Genomic DNA, 18055 nt, shown 5'->3' on the forward strand with positions numbered 1-18055 from the left:
CTCCAAAAGAAATCACGGACTTTCTAAAGTTTGTATTACACAATGATGCGGTGCTAACCATGTTTGGTAATAAGCTCACTTTATTGAGAACAGCTTTGAGCTCTTTGATCAAATACGGATCTATATGAACAGTAATAACTTGCAGAACAGTAGAACTGCAAGACTCATTGATGTGCTAGGGGGAAATGGATGCAAAGATTACAATATCAAGTTTGGACTGTTTCGATGCTGAAGCGCATTCTAAATTTATAGGATGAAACTATCCCATATTCTACTAAAAACCAAAGTATCTGCAAAGTCTCAACTAGATCTCAGAATAAAACAATTAGTGCATGCTGTAAGATAAGAAAATAGAATAGAGGGAATAACTGTGAACGTTAAGGTGACATTTCTGCCTGTCAAACACAAACTACTGCATTCCTGCATATGTAGAGTTTGGAGTGGAGTCTGTTGAGAGCAGCAAACAAGAAACCTAACTAAAAATACTTAGCAGCAGAAAATTTTGCATGCAAGATGTGAGAAAAGCACAAGATACAAGATACGGTCTATGTGCAACTCGGTATGTGTCAGGAGGATATGTATGGAGAATGCAATGCCTCCACAGTGTGATTCTAGTGTGATTTCTAGTGTGATTTCTACAGTAGTCAGAAATCAACCTCCTGCCAGTAGATTAAGAAAACTGGAAGAAGAGGTCCTTCTCCTGTTCTCATCTTTTTAACTGTTACCAGCGTCTCAGAAGCTACCATGTCAACTCCATTCCACCAGCAAGAATGCCATTTAATATTTATAATTCAGACATCAACGCAATATGTTAAAGAAATCTCACCGTTATCAGAAGTGAGAAGTGCAATGAAAAGTGAAAGTTTGAAAGTGAAATTGAAGACAAATTTGAGGTCAAAATGAAGTTACACAAATGAAGATATTTTGAAACCTGTAGTGAAATTTGTGCTATTACTTCAAACATCAAATTATCATAGAATCGATTTTTACAGAATTGATTTAAAAGCTTTGATATAACCACTGATTTTGAAATTATAGTATGTGAGTCTGTCCACAAATAACTGTGTGTAGTGAACCAAACGTAGGAACAGCAGTCCTACAATGTATGCAGGACTTGCATGTTGGACTGGTTATTTAAGAACTTCGAACTGAACTCATCCTAATAAGGTTCTGATAGTAAATGCAGAACATCAGTAATATTTTCTTGCTATGTTGATGAAATATCAGTTTATTAGTGTACTCTATAAGTGGAGCTCGTTAGAATGAAAGTCAACAGACTAGCAGGAGCACTTAGATACTGTGTGTAACAATCCTTGTATTCCACAAAGTTTTTCCACAAATGCACATCACATCTGCATTAAATGTGGTAAGATAATTCTGAAAGCATCCATTTGAAATGTTAGAAGCAACCTAAAGGGTTACAGGGATTTCAAATCAAACCATTTTGTGCATTTCAGTCAAAAAGTATTTGCCTATTAAAAAAAAGTAAAAATTTGCTGTATCCAAATGTTGTTTAGATGTAAATGCACTTGTCATCTTAAATGTAAGCAGGGTGCTGGTGCCCCAAGTTAAACAAAAGAAGAAAAGTTAGGGTTGACAAGCATGTCACTGTGAAACTACAAATTAAAACATGCCTTTTGATATTTCATTTTTAACTGTTGAGTGCCTTTTCATCAGGCTATTGCCATTACAAGTTCTTTATTAGATTTTTAAATTAGACAAATAACAGATAAGAGATGTGACAAGTATATCAAATCTGATTTAGCAGATCTGATGCACTTCATCTTTTACTGTAAGAATGGCGTTTGATATATTTGAAATGTTTCAAACAATGCTCCATTAACATGCCAAATGGGATGAAATTCAGATTTAGCTCTACTATACTCAGTTTATGCCAAGTATAGAATGAATTTCTAAAAAACACAATCAGCTTTCACATGAAAATGTGAGATCATCTGAAGCTTTCAATGCAATGTGAAATTTTAAATACTACAAAAAAATACGAAGTGTCTGATAATACCAGTAAAACACAGATACATATTTTAAGATTAACTCACCTCTGCAACTCTGTATACTGTGAACTTTGAATGAATGCCAGCTAGACTGCATAGCAGCCAGCATTTCAGAAAAAAGTTATGAAGGATCATTGTATTTAAATTCCTCAGAAAAATAAACAAACACCAACTTCTGTGTGATAAGCAGATCCACCCTGACTATAGTCTCAAATTTATGTAGCACTTGCATACAAAGCACATAAAATATAATTATCCTTGCCAAGTTAATAAGAAAAAAAAAAAAGACATTTGCATGCATGCTTCACATTAATAATCTAAAAGATTGAATGCAACTTTCGATCTACAACTCCTTTCACTTGTACTGCACAAACTTCAGTGTGCAGAAATCTTTTCTGTCCCAATTCCATGTAACCATTTCATCAACACTCCAAAAGACTCCAGGCTAATTTCAGTTGTCAGGTGACTGAGACAAAACATACGCATTTTAAATTTAATTAAAAAACAGAATTAATGAAAAAAAAAAAAATCTACTACCAAAAGAGCAAAGAATGAATGCAGGGAAAAAAGCCCCATACACTGAACTAGCTGACTGCTCAGTATACACAAAGCAAAAATCATCTAAAAACTTGGCAAGTGATTAACACTGTTTCTCATTATCCCTTACATTTTTCTTAATTGTTAAAAACATAAATTAAATTAGAACAATGTTTAAAGAAAAAAAATTTCATTGTTACTGCATGTTAAAATTGAAGACTTTCTTGTAAAGACTCAGATGCTGTGACTGAAATTAAAATGAACATTGAAATGAAAGTTATTTATTATCAATAAATAAGCCAATCGTGCTGCTTTCTACCACCAGCAGTGAGTCACACCTTAGATCAAAATAAAGGGACAAATGTGTAATTACACTGTATACAAGTGTTCTTACTGACATTCAGAACTTGCATAACGAAAAGAGAAAATCTAAGTAATAAAAACTTTAGCACATAGGCTAAATTACAATTTACTCAGTGTAAACAGTTTGGCATCCCTTATGCATATGTTTTTTGTTAGTTTTAAACAAGCAAATGTCTAATAATTAAAGGACAACTGCCTAATAGAGCAGAGCACATGCTTTTTCCACGCTGACAGAAGCATGGCTTGCTTTAATATTACATGTTTTTCCTAAACTTATTCAAAAAGTGGCTTTCCTAGCTTCATTCAGATTTCACTGTAACTTTTCACTTATTACAGTACTTCCCATTCTCTTATTTCCCCATGAATTTGAGGATGTAAGGAAATAGTGTTTCCAGCACTTAGACAGAGATGACTGGAAATACATCAATGATGTAAAGTACACATCAATGATGTGAAGAGTTTCAGGTAAGATTTTTTTTCTGAATACTTAATATGTTAGAATTCTTTAGGCAGGCAAATTAAACACAACCGTTCAAACTGACAGGATTCAAAACAGGTGTTTTAAAAATAAAGACAAAGTGCTCACTCAAGTTGACAGCGTGAAGTAGAAAACCCTGTAGAGGCAGGGACAGAATCCTGCCTCCACTTTTTTTCCTTCCTTCTCATTCACTTTTCAATATCTAACAGCTGAGAGTAGATTTTTGCCTGCAGCAGCTCCAGTTAATCCAAAATCCCACTTTATCTCCAAAATGGCCTCCATTTTGAGAAACAAGTACACACACGTAGGAAATAATGTTATTGTAAAAAAAAAAAAAAAGGACTATACTTGACTGCTTTTGCACCCTGCACGTAACTTTCACTCATGTTTAAAAGAAAGTAAGCAACAAAACAGAATGGAAACCAGGAACTGTTTCTTCTGCATTGATCTATATGGCTCGACAACAGAATTGGTAGCCATACGTATGTGTAACTATTGTAAAGTGGATTTATATTGATATGAGTCATTTGGCAAGTGATGGTGACTTTTGCAGCCTTGATCCTAAAAATGAAATAAAGTTGATGGCATCGGCAAGGCAAAATGTTTAGGATATTGTGTTTCTCAGTGGTACTACAGATAAAATGTAGTATTGCCTGTAGCATAACTGAAAGTATGCAGTAATGTACACATAATTTCTGCTAGTTCTGCAAAGAAAATCACTGGTAACATACACAGGCTGTCATCCCTAGTGGACAAAAGGGGTACACTTTGCTAAAGCCTTTTAGAGATACTTGCTGAAAACATAAGACTGAGCAGTTTTGTTGGATTTCACTCCTACTTCTGGAAAGCTCACTGATCTAGAGAGTATTTGGCCTCCCTGTTCTTGTATTTGCATGTCACTTCGTGTTTGTCTCTTGATGCCTACAGCACCTGTTTCAATCCATTCCTGTATTATTTCTAAATGCCACACTAATTCATGGTTTTATTTTGCTCACTTGGGCCTGTTTTCCTCCTTTTTCCACCTTCACTCTCTATTTGATCTTTATCACAAGTTTTTCGTTCCACTTTATTTCCTTCATTTCAGATACCTTATTTTCTACCCACATTTATATCCTCCCCTTGAACAAATCCACCTACCCAAAACCATTATCTCCCTGACAGTCCAGATTTGGTTCTCTGCATTTTATTTCAGCTTTCTAATTTCTTTCTTCTCCTCAGCATCAGTAGGGTGAGCATAAAGAATGAAGTACTTACTAGAATTTGAATAATACAGTTGTTCAAAACAGTTTCAGGCATGGAGCTCTAGGCTGGATTACCAGCACAGAAAATCCATCATCAGAAAATTCTTAAACAATATTCCTAAACAATTCCTGAAATTTTTACTGACATTTCGTTTCCCTCTTCCCTCCAAAAGTTTGCTATGCAAAAGCTTTATCCATGACATTAAGATGCCCAGCTCTATTAAAAGTTTCAGTTTGCAGATGGAACACAAAAAGTTTCAGACTGTAGCAGAGTACTTACCTTATCTCTTAAATGTGGGCAAATTCATATCATATCCCACTACTCACCTTTAAAAACAGGACTATCCTTGCCAAAACTTCCCTCAATTGTACAACCAGTACTATTTGAAAGCTAATGCAGTAACCATATAAAAGACTTCAGCCCATATGAGGGATGCTCCAAAAGTAATGCCTTCTATTTTATTATGTTGGCACACGGCATCATAAGTGGATGTTGGTGGTATGGTAGTAGAGGATGAACCTTCCCACCAATAATCCCCTGCATTTTGTTGCTGCGTGAGAGCTGGCAGCAGAGGGGCAGTCTTGGAAAATTGTATCTGACATGGAAGAGAATATGAAGCAAAACCGTATCACTGAATTCCTCCAGGAGGAAAAAATGGAAATCATTGACATTCATGGATGCTTGGAAAACATTTACAAAGACCAAACAGTGAATGCGAGCACAGTGAGGTTGTGGGAGGGGTGTTTCAGCAGTGATGACAGTGCCAGTGGGTCCCCTCTATTGGTGCAGATTTTCATGAGTATAGCATGCAGGCTCCTGATCATTGGAGACGAAAATGCAGAGCTGCTGCTTCTGACTGTGTAGAAAAAGGCATTCTGTAGCTGAAAATTTTCTCTTTCAAAGAGCATTACTGTGCTCTGTTTTAATTTCCATGGAAATAAATAGGATGCATTACTTTTGGAGCAACCTAAATGCAAGATTAAAATTTATCTCTATTGCACATATTAAAGCATATTTTCCAAGCACAAAACTAATAATGAAAAATAAATACTGTTCTCAAAAATAACAAACCGTACAGTTTTTGCACTTAGGACAATTCGCATGCATTGCAGCCCCTAGATAACAAATGTTTCTTGTAATTACCTATCAAAATTATCACAAAATTTCTACTAAGTGAACTAAATACAACTCTGTAAAACAATGAAGCCTAGAACATGAATTGTCATCTAACCAAGTATTTACTGAAAATTAATAGATCATATAAAAATGTAAAAACTAAGTTACTGCAACTAATTTCCACATAAATACCACGTTGAGAGGATCTAAAGCTAACATGTGCACAGCATGCACTTGTGAAAAAAAACAACAACAAACAGGCTCTCATTATGCTTCTCTAAAATGGAGGTTCTCTCAGAGCACTAAATAAATGACTAACATCTCAGTCATTCTAAATACTATATTCCTGCCCTTCTTCAATGGTTTGACATTTGTTGTTGAACTACTTTTATATTATGCGTTTGCTCATAATTTTACCTTTTCAGACCTGTAATTATGTCTATTACCAAAATGGCCAGAGTCTTTGGAAAGAAATCCAAACAATCTCAATGAATTTCATAAGAAAGTAGCAAAGATGTCTTTTATAATAATTTCTATTCTATGTAAGCAATGAAGCAAAATAATCACAAAAACAAGCACTAAAAAGATTATCAGTGATAAAAGCTGCTTTAATCATTTGGGGGTATTCAAAAAATGATTTAGGAATTAAATAAAACCTGTGAGAAAGAACTTATAATAAGGACTTGTCAAAAGTTAAAAACAGAGTAGAAAAAAGTTTTTAATTGTATAGTAAATTTTAGCTTCTATCAATCACTGTTAAAATAATTTCAGAGCTTAATAAGCAGATATTTACCTGCTGGAACAAGACAATCTTTCCAGTCAAAATATCCTGCGTAAATGCCAGGTTCTAATGACCCAACAATGGGATCAGCCTTGGATTCAATGTACATTTCAAACAGTCTCTGATCCAGCTCTTTCAAGGATTCCATACTAACCTAAAGAAACAAGACATAAATGGCTATTAATTACAAACGTTAAATCATATACCCTAAAACCTTAGAACAGTGTCTTTAATTTTCCCTATTGAGTAGCAATACTTTTCAGTACATAATATATTTAAAAAGCACAAAATCCCATTCGATCTTTTAATTCCAGTCAATATACAACCTTTTTCTGACTGTGCTCAGCATGAAGAACTTTTGGGAAAGATCCAAGAAATAACAAAGCAGGCAGATCATTCCATAACTGTCTACTGGCATAAGTTTTTTCAGCCTGTCAGGATGTCTTGATCTTGCATCAAGTAAACAACTGAGTTGTACAATATATGCATAATAATTTCCTTACAAACATGAAGATTTTTTTAGAACACTTGAAATCTACCAACTGCAGCATTACAATTTCTTGCTATAGGTTCTACACCTGAAAATGTATAGACTAAAGAGCCTCTGACATACACGTGAACTTCCCCATGCCAAGGCATATTCATATAACTGATGCATAAGCTGCAGTTCACAAACACCTATGGTATTATTCTGTTAACAGCTCTCAATGGAGTACTTTACACAGCTTGACTACACTGGAAGCTAATGGAATACATGCAATTTGTTCACTGTATCTGAAAAACTTCACATTTTATACAAATCTACTTTATTAAACACCACAGCCCCTCTGTAGTTATATTTCCTAAAGCAATACTGGAATACAATGCATACCATAAAATCTTATAACTTCATATGGCAATAGGTGCTAAATGCAAATACAATATATTGAAAAAATTGTGTGACACTTGGTTAAACGTATTTATGTCTGAGTAAGAGTTTTTCAACTACTGCTCATTTTCTTCAAGCACCAGGTAAAAAAACAAAACAACAGATTTATATAATTGCATAATTTCAAAAAATTAAGGAGTTGTAAATGCAAGGATACAAACAGGGCTCCAGACCAAACAGGCACTTCAGAAAAAGAAAGAAAGAAAGGAAAAATAGCAACTCCTTATAATTTCTTTTTCCATGAAAGACAAAAGGTTTAATGCAATAAGCTACGGAATAAGGGGTGAAGTTTCTTCACTACATGGATATCTCCAAACTGTGCTCTCCTCTGGCATACCTATGCATTGCCAAGTATGAGAAAAGGAAGCTGCAATTTCTGATTCAAGAAGGGAGATATGACTTCAGGAATGAGATCATGAGTTCAGGGGAAAGCAGAGGTATCACTGAGGTCAAAGAATCTGCAAGGTTCAGACAAGTTGGGGTGGTGAAGCTGCTGACCAGAAACAACAGACACTGTCACTTTCTTGATTTTGTCTGGCAACCTCCTTTAATTTGTCATGAAAAGATCTATATACTGAAGATTGGATTTTCATTGGGCACTGAGAATTTAGTCCTAACCGAGGATCAAGTCTATTTTCCTCTACTTCCTCTGCTCTCCCACAGCCTGTTAAAATGTGAAAGAGCATACATTCAAAAATGTTGAGCAATCTCACTAAACTTTATTTTCTCCCTTATTGAAAAAAGATAAACCAGGAATGAGTTTCAAGAGATTTTTCCCTTCAATTCCTTTTGATTAGGGAGAGTAAATATCCAAAGACCATTCCTATTTAGGTATAAGATAGCCAAGGGGGAAAAGAAAAAAAAAAAAACATGTTCCAGGGGGAAGCCTCAACAAATATCCACCCAATCTGTGGAACTGTTCTGATTCTCCATAAGAAAGTGTTCTAGATTTAAATGAATCCACCTTCTACTTCTGCAGTCACTTTATATAAAGACCATGTGCACATTCACTACAGGATGTTGTTGCTTGTTTGTTATTAAAACTTATACTTTTTTGTCTCTTTTTTCACGTTAGTCCACTTCAACCTGTTTCAGATTCACTGCACAATTAAGATAATGGTGGGTAACCTTGTTTTTCAGCTGTTGAAAAGGTTACAAGACAGAACAATTCATCTGAAGGTTATTTCAGGCCCAGAATGGGCTGAAAAAAGATGTCCTCAACAACATCCAGTGAGTACACTCATTTTCCAGACTCCCAAGCAAGGTAATTGCTTGTGAAAATAGATATTCTCTCCCTGTTATCTTTCTGCTGTGAATTTCATTGTAACTAGCTTTTAATTGTTATATGAAAGCCATTTTGAGCCTTCATCTCAGCAGCCACTCTGCTCAACCTGAATATCAGAACTTTGGAGGCAGTTTTATTCAGAAAATTAACCAAAGTCTGATGAATATCATGGGATACACACATTTTCTTGCAGTTGCTAATCAACTAAACAGAAGATAAAGTCACCTCAGAAGAGTAATTCTAAAATAGTTATGCATGAATTAAACATTATTATTGGTAAAGAAGTACCATGAGCATGTGCCAAGATTGCGCACACCAAAGCAGAAGGTTAAATTTGGTCATTTTTCTTTCATTTGCACATATAAAAAGAATAAATGTAACGAAATTGTAGAACGTAAGGAAATCTTCTTGGTTACCATTTTACATTTTTTGTAACATTTACACAATAATAATTTTCCTTTTGATAAATACAAATTGAAAAAAAAAAAACAAAAACCAACAACCTAACATATATTACAGTTCACTTTAACAGAATTGAAATATATAGTTTTGTTTCAGTTTCCTCAGATAAAAATAAATGTTTTTTTTTTTCAAACTTTTTTCCAATTCTTTATTGCATTTGTTAATCCAATAAAAAAATCAAACAAATTTAGAAACTTAGGTGACAGGAGAAAGAGACTGAAACCAGCCTCTGAGGCTAATTTCTAGCCTCTCTTAATGAAGATTGCAAAAATAGCCATCTTAAGAGGAGAAATATCTGATTACTCAATTCCTTGCATCTAGTATTAATGACTGATACATATCAGACATGCAGGACAGCATCAGTCCCCATTTTCAAAGAGTTAACAGAGATTTGAAATTAACCTGTGACTGCAACGTTTGAATTCTGCCTACCAGATATTGAAAGGCAATACTTTGATGTGGCTGTAAAGACAGAGTGTTGAATACATAAGATGTGTCTCATTTTCCTGTACAGTCCACACAAACTGTACGTAGCTCAACTCTTAATTATCTCAGCAGGAATGAACGATGACACACAGAATAATTTCTATAATGCGCTACCAATACAAGTATCATATCAACACCACTTAAATGTTAAAAATATCCTCTGGCTGAAAGTTCTTTTAATTTCTGTGGCTGAAAAGGACAAAGGATATACAGTATGGTGAAAGTATCCGTTTGAGTAAAATATTTTACTCTGTACTAGAAGAGGTAACATTTTACTAACAATCAACAAATGTTTCTGGAAATAAACAAACTTTATGGCCCTAAGGATTAAGTGAAAAAAACATTTCTCATTAAAAAAAATGATTAATCTTTACAAAGAGGCAGGAAAATGAGACAGCTACTGCCGCCCACTTTGACATTTTCGTTCTTCGAAAAGAAAAAAAACAAAAAAACACAACAAAAAAACTGAACTAGTTTAGGAACAACAGCTATCAGTAATGCAAACTGCCAGATGAAATAATTTATCAAGTGTATTTCTCAGATAATAATCTTTTACTCTCTGCATTAAGAAAACAGTGACATTAAACAGCTTTACTAAGAAATCTGATAAGCTTTGCCAGGGAACATACAAAACCTGAGTAAGAGGTCACATTTTCTACAGTAGCTATATAAGCCCTGTAAGAATTCATACGAACATATCATCATTGCTGCGTCCTTCACCTGGTGTTGGGGGATCCACTCATTTGTAGTAGGCTCACTCAAGAGTCATTTAGGATATCTGAGCACTTAATTCCCACAGAAAGTAAAACAAGTGCAAGCTGATTCCTTCAAGCAGTGATACTTCAAATCCAGTGTTCCCACTTACTTGAGTTATTTTATCAACGCCTTGAAAGCCATGTTTTTCAAAGTGTTCAGCTATGTTTAGGAAGGTATGACGTTCCAGATAACGACAGTTACTGAGTGCAATTAAAACTCTTTGTTCCTAAAAATTTGTTTTGTAAGAGAAAGAGGACAACAGTTAGAAAACAAGTAGTATCAGCATGATCAATAATCTTAGTGTGTAGCATCTTATTGACTCTGTGCGTAGTAGACATGCTGATAAATAAAGTGAAGTTCAGTAATATTTTTGTCAACAAAACATCAAGAATTGAGTAAATACCAGGTGTAATGACTGAACAAACATGCTTTTTCTTATAGGATCCAGAGCATTCACTGGAATAACTGTGACTAATTCAGAACTGTGGTTAAGTCTTCTTTACAAAAATTAGGTTTGGACAACTTTCCAGGAAGTGGTTCTGGCTTTTACTGTGTTTCAAGGAATTTACTAAGACTGATGACCATCATAAAGTATAACTGAAGATCATCACATGGAGCTGGCTAGAACAAGGGAAACAGAACAGGTACTGAACAAATGCACCCACCCATTCTAAAATACCAAAAGATTCTTTAGTAGCTGATAAAATTTCAGCAGTTTAAAAAATTCTAGGTAGTCATAATTTTTATATACATACATTCATTACAAGAAGATTAAAACACTCTGGAGTGGAGATGCCAGAATTGCCTTTCCCTGGCTTTGGTACAAAATGGTGTAATTTTCAAAGAGGAGACAACCAAACAAAAAGTTACAACTACTACTTCAATAATTTGCTTTTCTCTCTTTCCTTTGGTTTCCACCAATGGACAAATTGGTGGAATCTCAGATGGCAATTCTGAATCAACAACGGCAAATACTTTGAAAGCAAAATTATTTGGCAATGAAATCACTGTAATCATGGTGGAGATCTCTTAAAATGTTATATTGACTTTCAGACCCAGAAAAATTTCTGACAGTTTTGTCTTCCAGTAATACTCTGACTGAGAGTGAGATGTGCAGCTGCCTACTACTTTACATGCTCATCTGTTGGTATACAGAAAATTTAAAAAATAAGCACTTTAAAAATAGTGAGAAATCAGATTAATAACTCACTTTTTCTATCCCCATTACTCAATTAGAGAAGATGTTGTTCTGTGATTCATAGATGAAAATAAATGGGATATCATGAAGATCTAAATATTGGTTAAAATTATTGATATAAGTAGAAAAAAAACAAATCAACAGCCATTTCCATGACATGTGGGAGGAAGGCTGGAATGGCCACGAAAAAATACTCTGGCAACAATTCATGTCAAGTTCCATGGATTTTAACACTGAAACATGTTATTATAGTCTCTTCAAACAATCTAGCTTGATTTTGCAATTGTTTATTGTAGTGGTAATGCCAATAGCTCTTATAAATGAGGTAAAGCTTCTGACATTTAAACCTGTACCAAGTCACATTAACCTCCAAAGAGGTATTTGCTAGGCTTCTTGCAGGGATTAGTGCAAAGAATATAAACTTTTTGATTTCTTAAAAAAGACTCAACCAAGTTACAGAAATAATCAATACTGCTATCAGCAAAGAAAGTTTTTTGGGAAAAACTGCATTGCTCAATATCAGCAACTCCATGTATTTTAAAAAGTAACTGGTGACCAGAATAATTCTTATCATTTAAAACATGCTGATTAATCAAAACACAAATCCTCAGCTCTTCAAGCACCAGGACTATTTTCACTGCTTTCAATGATGTTACTTTAGTTTCTGAGAAGGACAATTTCAAAAATCATCTTAATTAAAGATACTATACAAAGACACCATAGACAGTGGTTTTAAAAATACCCTTACATACATCCTTACAGTTTTTCTATGTATGTATGTGTATATTTGTATATTTACACTAGAAAATGCCTCCAGAATACAGACTTGCTCTCAAAAAAAGAAACTCAAGAAATCTGAAACGATTCAAAAAAGAAAAAGAAAGATAAAAAGAACCACATTGCTGGAATTTTGAGAAGTATTAAGTTTCACATCAACTTGTAAAAACTGAAGTCAAAACTTACTGAAGTAAGACTTGAGTCCTCGTGTATGCTTCCAAACAAATCTGGAGATGAAACATCAACTGAAAGACTAGGAATATTGTTTAAAAATGAGTAGCATAAGTGATTTTGTCTATCTGACACAATTCAATGAACAACTTGTAACCAAAGAATGGTATTTTTTTGAAAACCCCCTCACAGCAGGTAATATAAAGTAGTCCACGAGAAGATGCTTAGAAAGGCTGCAAGCTCTTTGTGGACAGCCAGTACTATTTTAGCTGCAGACTCTTCTCAAAAGTATTTTCACTTTCTTTAAGTCGTTTGGTTTGCCACAGATTCTGATCTATTTTTACACTTACTCAGTAAATAGTGACATCCAAACAGCAAATAAAAGTTACATCAGGAACACAGTCAATTGGCCTCTTCCTAACACAAGTTGAAGGTAACAATATTTGCTAAGTCTCAAGCATTTCACAAAGAAATTATTTGAACTCTTGGAAATTCTACTCTGACTGTTCTGGTCTTCAAAACAAGTGGCTCATGAGCAACTACGGAACAAACCTTCTTGAACTTAGCAGAAATACTAAAAGATCCAGTCAAAATTGAAGAGCAGATAAGAAAAGCAGTGGCTTTGTCTCTATGAATAGACATTGCTTAGTGAGTGACAAAGACGATTCACTTACTGCAAGGTCATGTCAAAACCAACAAGACATTCTACAGCATGCTGCAAAGCCTCTCACTGAATAAAGTTGTAAACAAATACCATATTCATTATTTTACTTACTGTGATGTATCTATGTCACCATCAGGTTTGGTACTCAACTGTTCCAAACAGTCTATGAAAACCTAAGAAACAAGACAGCAAGATATTTTCTATCAGAACTGAAGGGGGGGAAAAATATTAAATTCAATTTTACTACAGTCAGTAGAAAAGGAACAATCATTATCACCTTCCACTGTCTTAAACCTTATTTACCTTATGCCTTTTAAAGGTTTACTTTTAATTTTATAAGTATCACACTGATACTTGCGGCAAAAGAACAGTTGTTATTTTCACCATAAATGGCTAAAAACTCATTTGCAAAGAAGTCACTGTTAATAGTTTTCAAGACATCAATCTAAACCGTTTTTTTTTTGAAGTTCAATCTTAGCTTTACCTCAAGACTTCTTATTTGAGAATACTATAAAAATGATTCAGAAACCTAAAGCATGCTATTATCACATTTCAAAAAAATTTTTCTTTTTGAAATACTAAAGCTTACTGTAAAAAATATTGGTGTGCAATTAGAAGCTAGATCCTCAGCTGACAAAAATCAGCACTGCTCCTTTTATCACAGTATATCAATACTGACATTCTCAATCATGATGGTGGTTCAGCAAAATACTTTGCGTGATTCCATAGCATATCTAGGGAAACAATGCACTGCCACCAACTTAAGCTACTTTTTGGGAACTGGGCAGGATTCAAAGCATATATTTTTGTTTGTTTACAATTTCATACTTTGAATTACCTGCAAGATCCCAATGCTTAACTGGCACACATCCTCCTGTATCTTCTGCTGCTGGAACACCTGAAAATAAAAACACATTATTGCTTCACAAGGCCTTATACTCATGGAAGGCCTGAGTAAATCTGTACCTACAGTGATAACAAAATCATGGGAATGACTGCTGAGACACAGTGCTTTCTCAGATATCAATTCTGATTATTCCCCATTATAAGAATGGGAAGAAAGAATATAAGTCCAAATAAGCACTTCCACAAGCATGAAGTGTTAAAACACTAAAAGCAAGGAAACTCTAGTACTTAGATACCAGCGTTGATGATATGTACCACTGTTGGATAATGAAACTGTGGCAAAAAACTCCAAGGATATTCAAAAATTTTTGTATCTTAACAGGAAGTATTCACTATGCACTGTAGACTCTTCTGAATAATGGTAAGAAACTCGACAAGCCAGCCATAAAATATAAAATAAAGGAGAGGAGAACATCTATACAGAATGGTCCAAGAGGCTTTGGAAAAGTAGTAAGCTTTCTTACTAAAAGGCTGGATCTGTAAGTAGTTCAGATGCAGAACTGGGAATGTATGAGTGTGTATATACATATTATATATTAAATAAAATCACATCGATGGCTATCTGAAAATAACATTAGTAACTATTTTCTAACACAACAGCACTCAAGTTTTAAATACAGGTCCCATCTGCCCCATACACATAACCCTAAACAAAGGAAGTACAGGAAATATGAACCTAGCTAGCAGCAGTGAAAAGAGTGTGCACAAAAAAGTAAATATTCTGTATTATTCTTTGGTTCTTGATCTGAAACATAATAGCAATTTACAGAAAAAGAAGGAAATTAGAAATATATGTCAAAACTTACGCTGGCTTCTCCAGGTTTACAGTCCAGCACAGTTTTAAGAGATTGCAAGGAATGGACAATGCACTGTTCAAAATGGGAAGGCTGAAAGGCAAACGACTTTTTAGCTTCTAGATAAGCAACAAGCAAACACACACAAATTCTCATGCTATATGATTAAACTCTTTATTTTCAACTTTTCCTATACCCTCTTGATTTAAGTTGGGATAGAATTTCATCTTGGACATCTATTATTTCTACATCTTATTGCAGCAAAAACCTTCTACAAAAAGTAGATTGAAATGGCTCTCACATGGAACTGAAGGAAAAAAAGCTGGCTTGTTCTTTTTTTTTTTTTTGCTTCCAGATTTCCAGACCTGAAGTAAAAATGTCTTGAGGCACGTACCAATTTCACTTTGAAAGCGCAAATGAGTTCACAGCATCATAATCATTAGTCACTTTTTCTGGTCATTCTTTTTTTCTTTCTTCCCTGTTAAGTCACCCTTTTCTTCAAGACTGCTTGTTGGTATTGGGCAGAAAGCTTTTGTATGATGCAGATAGGTGTCACTGTTCTACAAAAGACGGAAGTCATTCATCCCTTTCAAAGAGATGGATGAAAAAGCTAAGCTGTGTAAACTCGCAGCAACAGTAGATAGCTTATGGCACATCACTCACTTGATGCTTAGGAGTAAGTTGTATTTCTGCAAATGGTATGATGGAGGTAGAACATGAGAGTGATGTCAAGCCGCAAATCATGTTCTAAACATCTGTTTATTATTTTTTTGCAATTGATTTAGAAGAAAAAGAACGGTAACGTGCTGCTGCTGTATTGTGTCACCATAAAAGGAAACACCTCAGGAGAAGAAATCCATTCAGAAAGATTATTCTTTGCACATAATGAAACTGAGAAGAGCTGGCTCTCTTACTGTATCTCTTACCTGCAGCTGTATTTCCTATCTTCTTAAAAGTTTCTGCTGTAAGCCTAACACATCTCCAAAGAGAGTGACTGGTCCCTGTTTAAGCCTGTTAATTTTTGCTACAATGAACATACTAATTATCAGACAATTTATCTCATTATGACAAAACATAATTAACTGCCACCACTGTCATGTCTCAATCATTGCCTCAAGAGGGGGAATCTACAAAAATATCGTGCACAAGGAATTCAAGTCTGACTTCTAAATAGACAAAAAGCTGTTAAATGCTTATTAACAAAGATTTTTTAGGATACAGCCAACATTAAAAAAAAACAAACAAAACCAGCAGAGGATCTTTCCTCCTCCTGTCTGTCCATTTTAGAGATGCATAAAGTAATAAACAGAAAAGTAAAGGGACTTGCCCAAGTCACTGACAACTGAAACCAAGATGAGAAGCTACAAATCAGGTTATAGCACTCAAATTCTCAACAACATCCCTTCCTACAGTATGTATATTGTGACTGCTTCATGCCCTCCTACTCAACTTCAAACACGTATTTATAGAAGCAAATAAGAAAAACTAAAAAAAGTCTGTGGAGCATTCCCTTAGATAACATACACAAAGCAATTCTCCCTCCCACAGGGTCTTCTTGCTTTCACACGTTGTTTTCAAGTCACATCTAGGAGTTGCTTGCTGTGTTTTAGCCATTACTCAATACTGTTTATTTCCAGAAAGCATCTCACTAGTTTATCTGAATTTGGTTTCAAGTCGCTTGCTGATTGTGTGTAGGCAATCTCCTAAATTAGTTGCTTTTCAGTTCAATTTCTCGTTATAACAGAGAAGTGACCTATTTATTCAGCTAAAGATCAATTCCATGGTAGTGTGCCTACTAAGCTATGAAGCATTTTGATGTGAACTGAACTTTTCATGACCTTAAAAAGAATTCTTTACTCCAGTAAACCATCCCTAAAATAAGATACTTAACAATGAAAACTATTATTGTTTATCTCAGCAAAATCATACTGAAGGTCAGCAGTAATTGTCCTGATACATTTAAAGAATCCTACTTCAGGCAGACAGTTAAGCTACAGATCTTTATGTCCAATTCTTATTTCTTATCTAAATACATGGAACAAATTTACAAAGCTTTTATTTATATGTATTTATAATGTGTAGAATCCCCCACAAGTTGATGAACAGACGAGTATGGATATGGAAAAAAAAGAGAAGTACATTATTTATTTTTAGATTTATAATGTATTTTAGATCCAGTAATTTACCATTAACTGGCATACGCTGAATTGATTTTGATTTTTTAAAGAATGAATACTGCAAGCATAAATCTAATTCTGAAAATCTTACTGATCGTTGGGAAGAAGACATTACTTATTTCTTAAAAAATAATAAAACGCAAGGTTGGGTGAAGTCAGAGTTACTAAAGGCTTTTTTTTAGCACACATAAAATAGCAGAAACAAATAGAAACCATACTTATGTAAAAAGTAAATTCTCAACCACTTTATTCTCAGCCTTGAACTCACCCTAAAACTGCAAAGTTTTATCCACTTTTGGTTCTAAATTTCACTCACAGTAACTGGGCTCACTCAAGGAGTTTTTCAACTTGAAGCCTGCATTCAGTTAGATAACATCAGTGTGAGAAGGAATACAGATATAGGTTCACTTCACTCAATAGGTGAAGTGGCAAAATCTCAAGGTTAATAGAAAGTGTTATATTGTAGCAAAAGAATTAACTTTTTTACCTCTCCCTGAACAAATGTTGCAATAAGAAATACCAAAAAACCCATCTTTTTACAGTTCTCAACCACTCCATTCAAGTGAGAAAGGGCTGCTTTTGAAAGAGAAACTACGCATCTCAAAGACTGAAGACTGATCTGTGTTCCCTGTTCATGCTACCTGTGGAACAAACGAGGTACTAGAATATCAAAATGAAGCTTTCATTTTGTTGGAAACGTCAATATTAATCACCTCAAAATAACTGCTCTGATAATTTTAGCAGACATAAGAAGCTATTTTATCTTATTGTTAACTTCACCATCTCTTCTGCACTTTAGAAAATATGACTATCTAGTAATACAATTATCACATAATGTTAAAATTATTTCAGACATAACAATTAAAGAAGCACAAATAAACATTTTGAAAAAGGAATAAAAACAACTTTGTGTTTGGTGATG

The 18055-nt window shown here is 34.4% G+C and overlaps 1 protein-coding gene across 1 annotated transcript in view; it reads right to left on the reverse strand.

Annotated features, from left to right (window-relative positions):
• EXOC2 (exocyst complex component 2) overlaps window positions 1-18055 on the reverse strand; it is a 132696-nt gene that overhangs the window by 29940 nt on the left and 84701 nt on the right. Inside the window, exons 18-23 of the mRNA XM_042869566.1 lie at window positions 14969-15049; window positions 14095-14154; window positions 13368-13429; window positions 12608-12674; window positions 10556-10672; window positions 6542-6683 (exon numbers count right to left, since the gene is read on the reverse strand). Of these exons, the coding sequence (XP_042725500.1) occupies window positions 6542-6683; window positions 10556-10672; window positions 12608-12674; window positions 13368-13429; window positions 14095-14154; window positions 14969-15049 (529 nt within the window). The remainder of the gene's footprint in view (window positions 1-6541; window positions 6684-10555; window positions 10673-12607; window positions 12675-13367; window positions 13430-14094; window positions 14155-14968; window positions 15050-18055) is intronic.

Source organism: Lagopus leucura, unplaced genomic scaffold (genome assembly GCF_019238085.1).
Source record: "Lagopus leucura isolate 7727_CA_CO unplaced genomic scaffold, USGS_WTPT01 Super-Scaffold_100002, whole genome shotgun sequence".
Taxonomy (NCBI): Eukaryota; Metazoa; Chordata; class Aves; order Galliformes; family Phasianidae; genus Lagopus; species Lagopus leucura.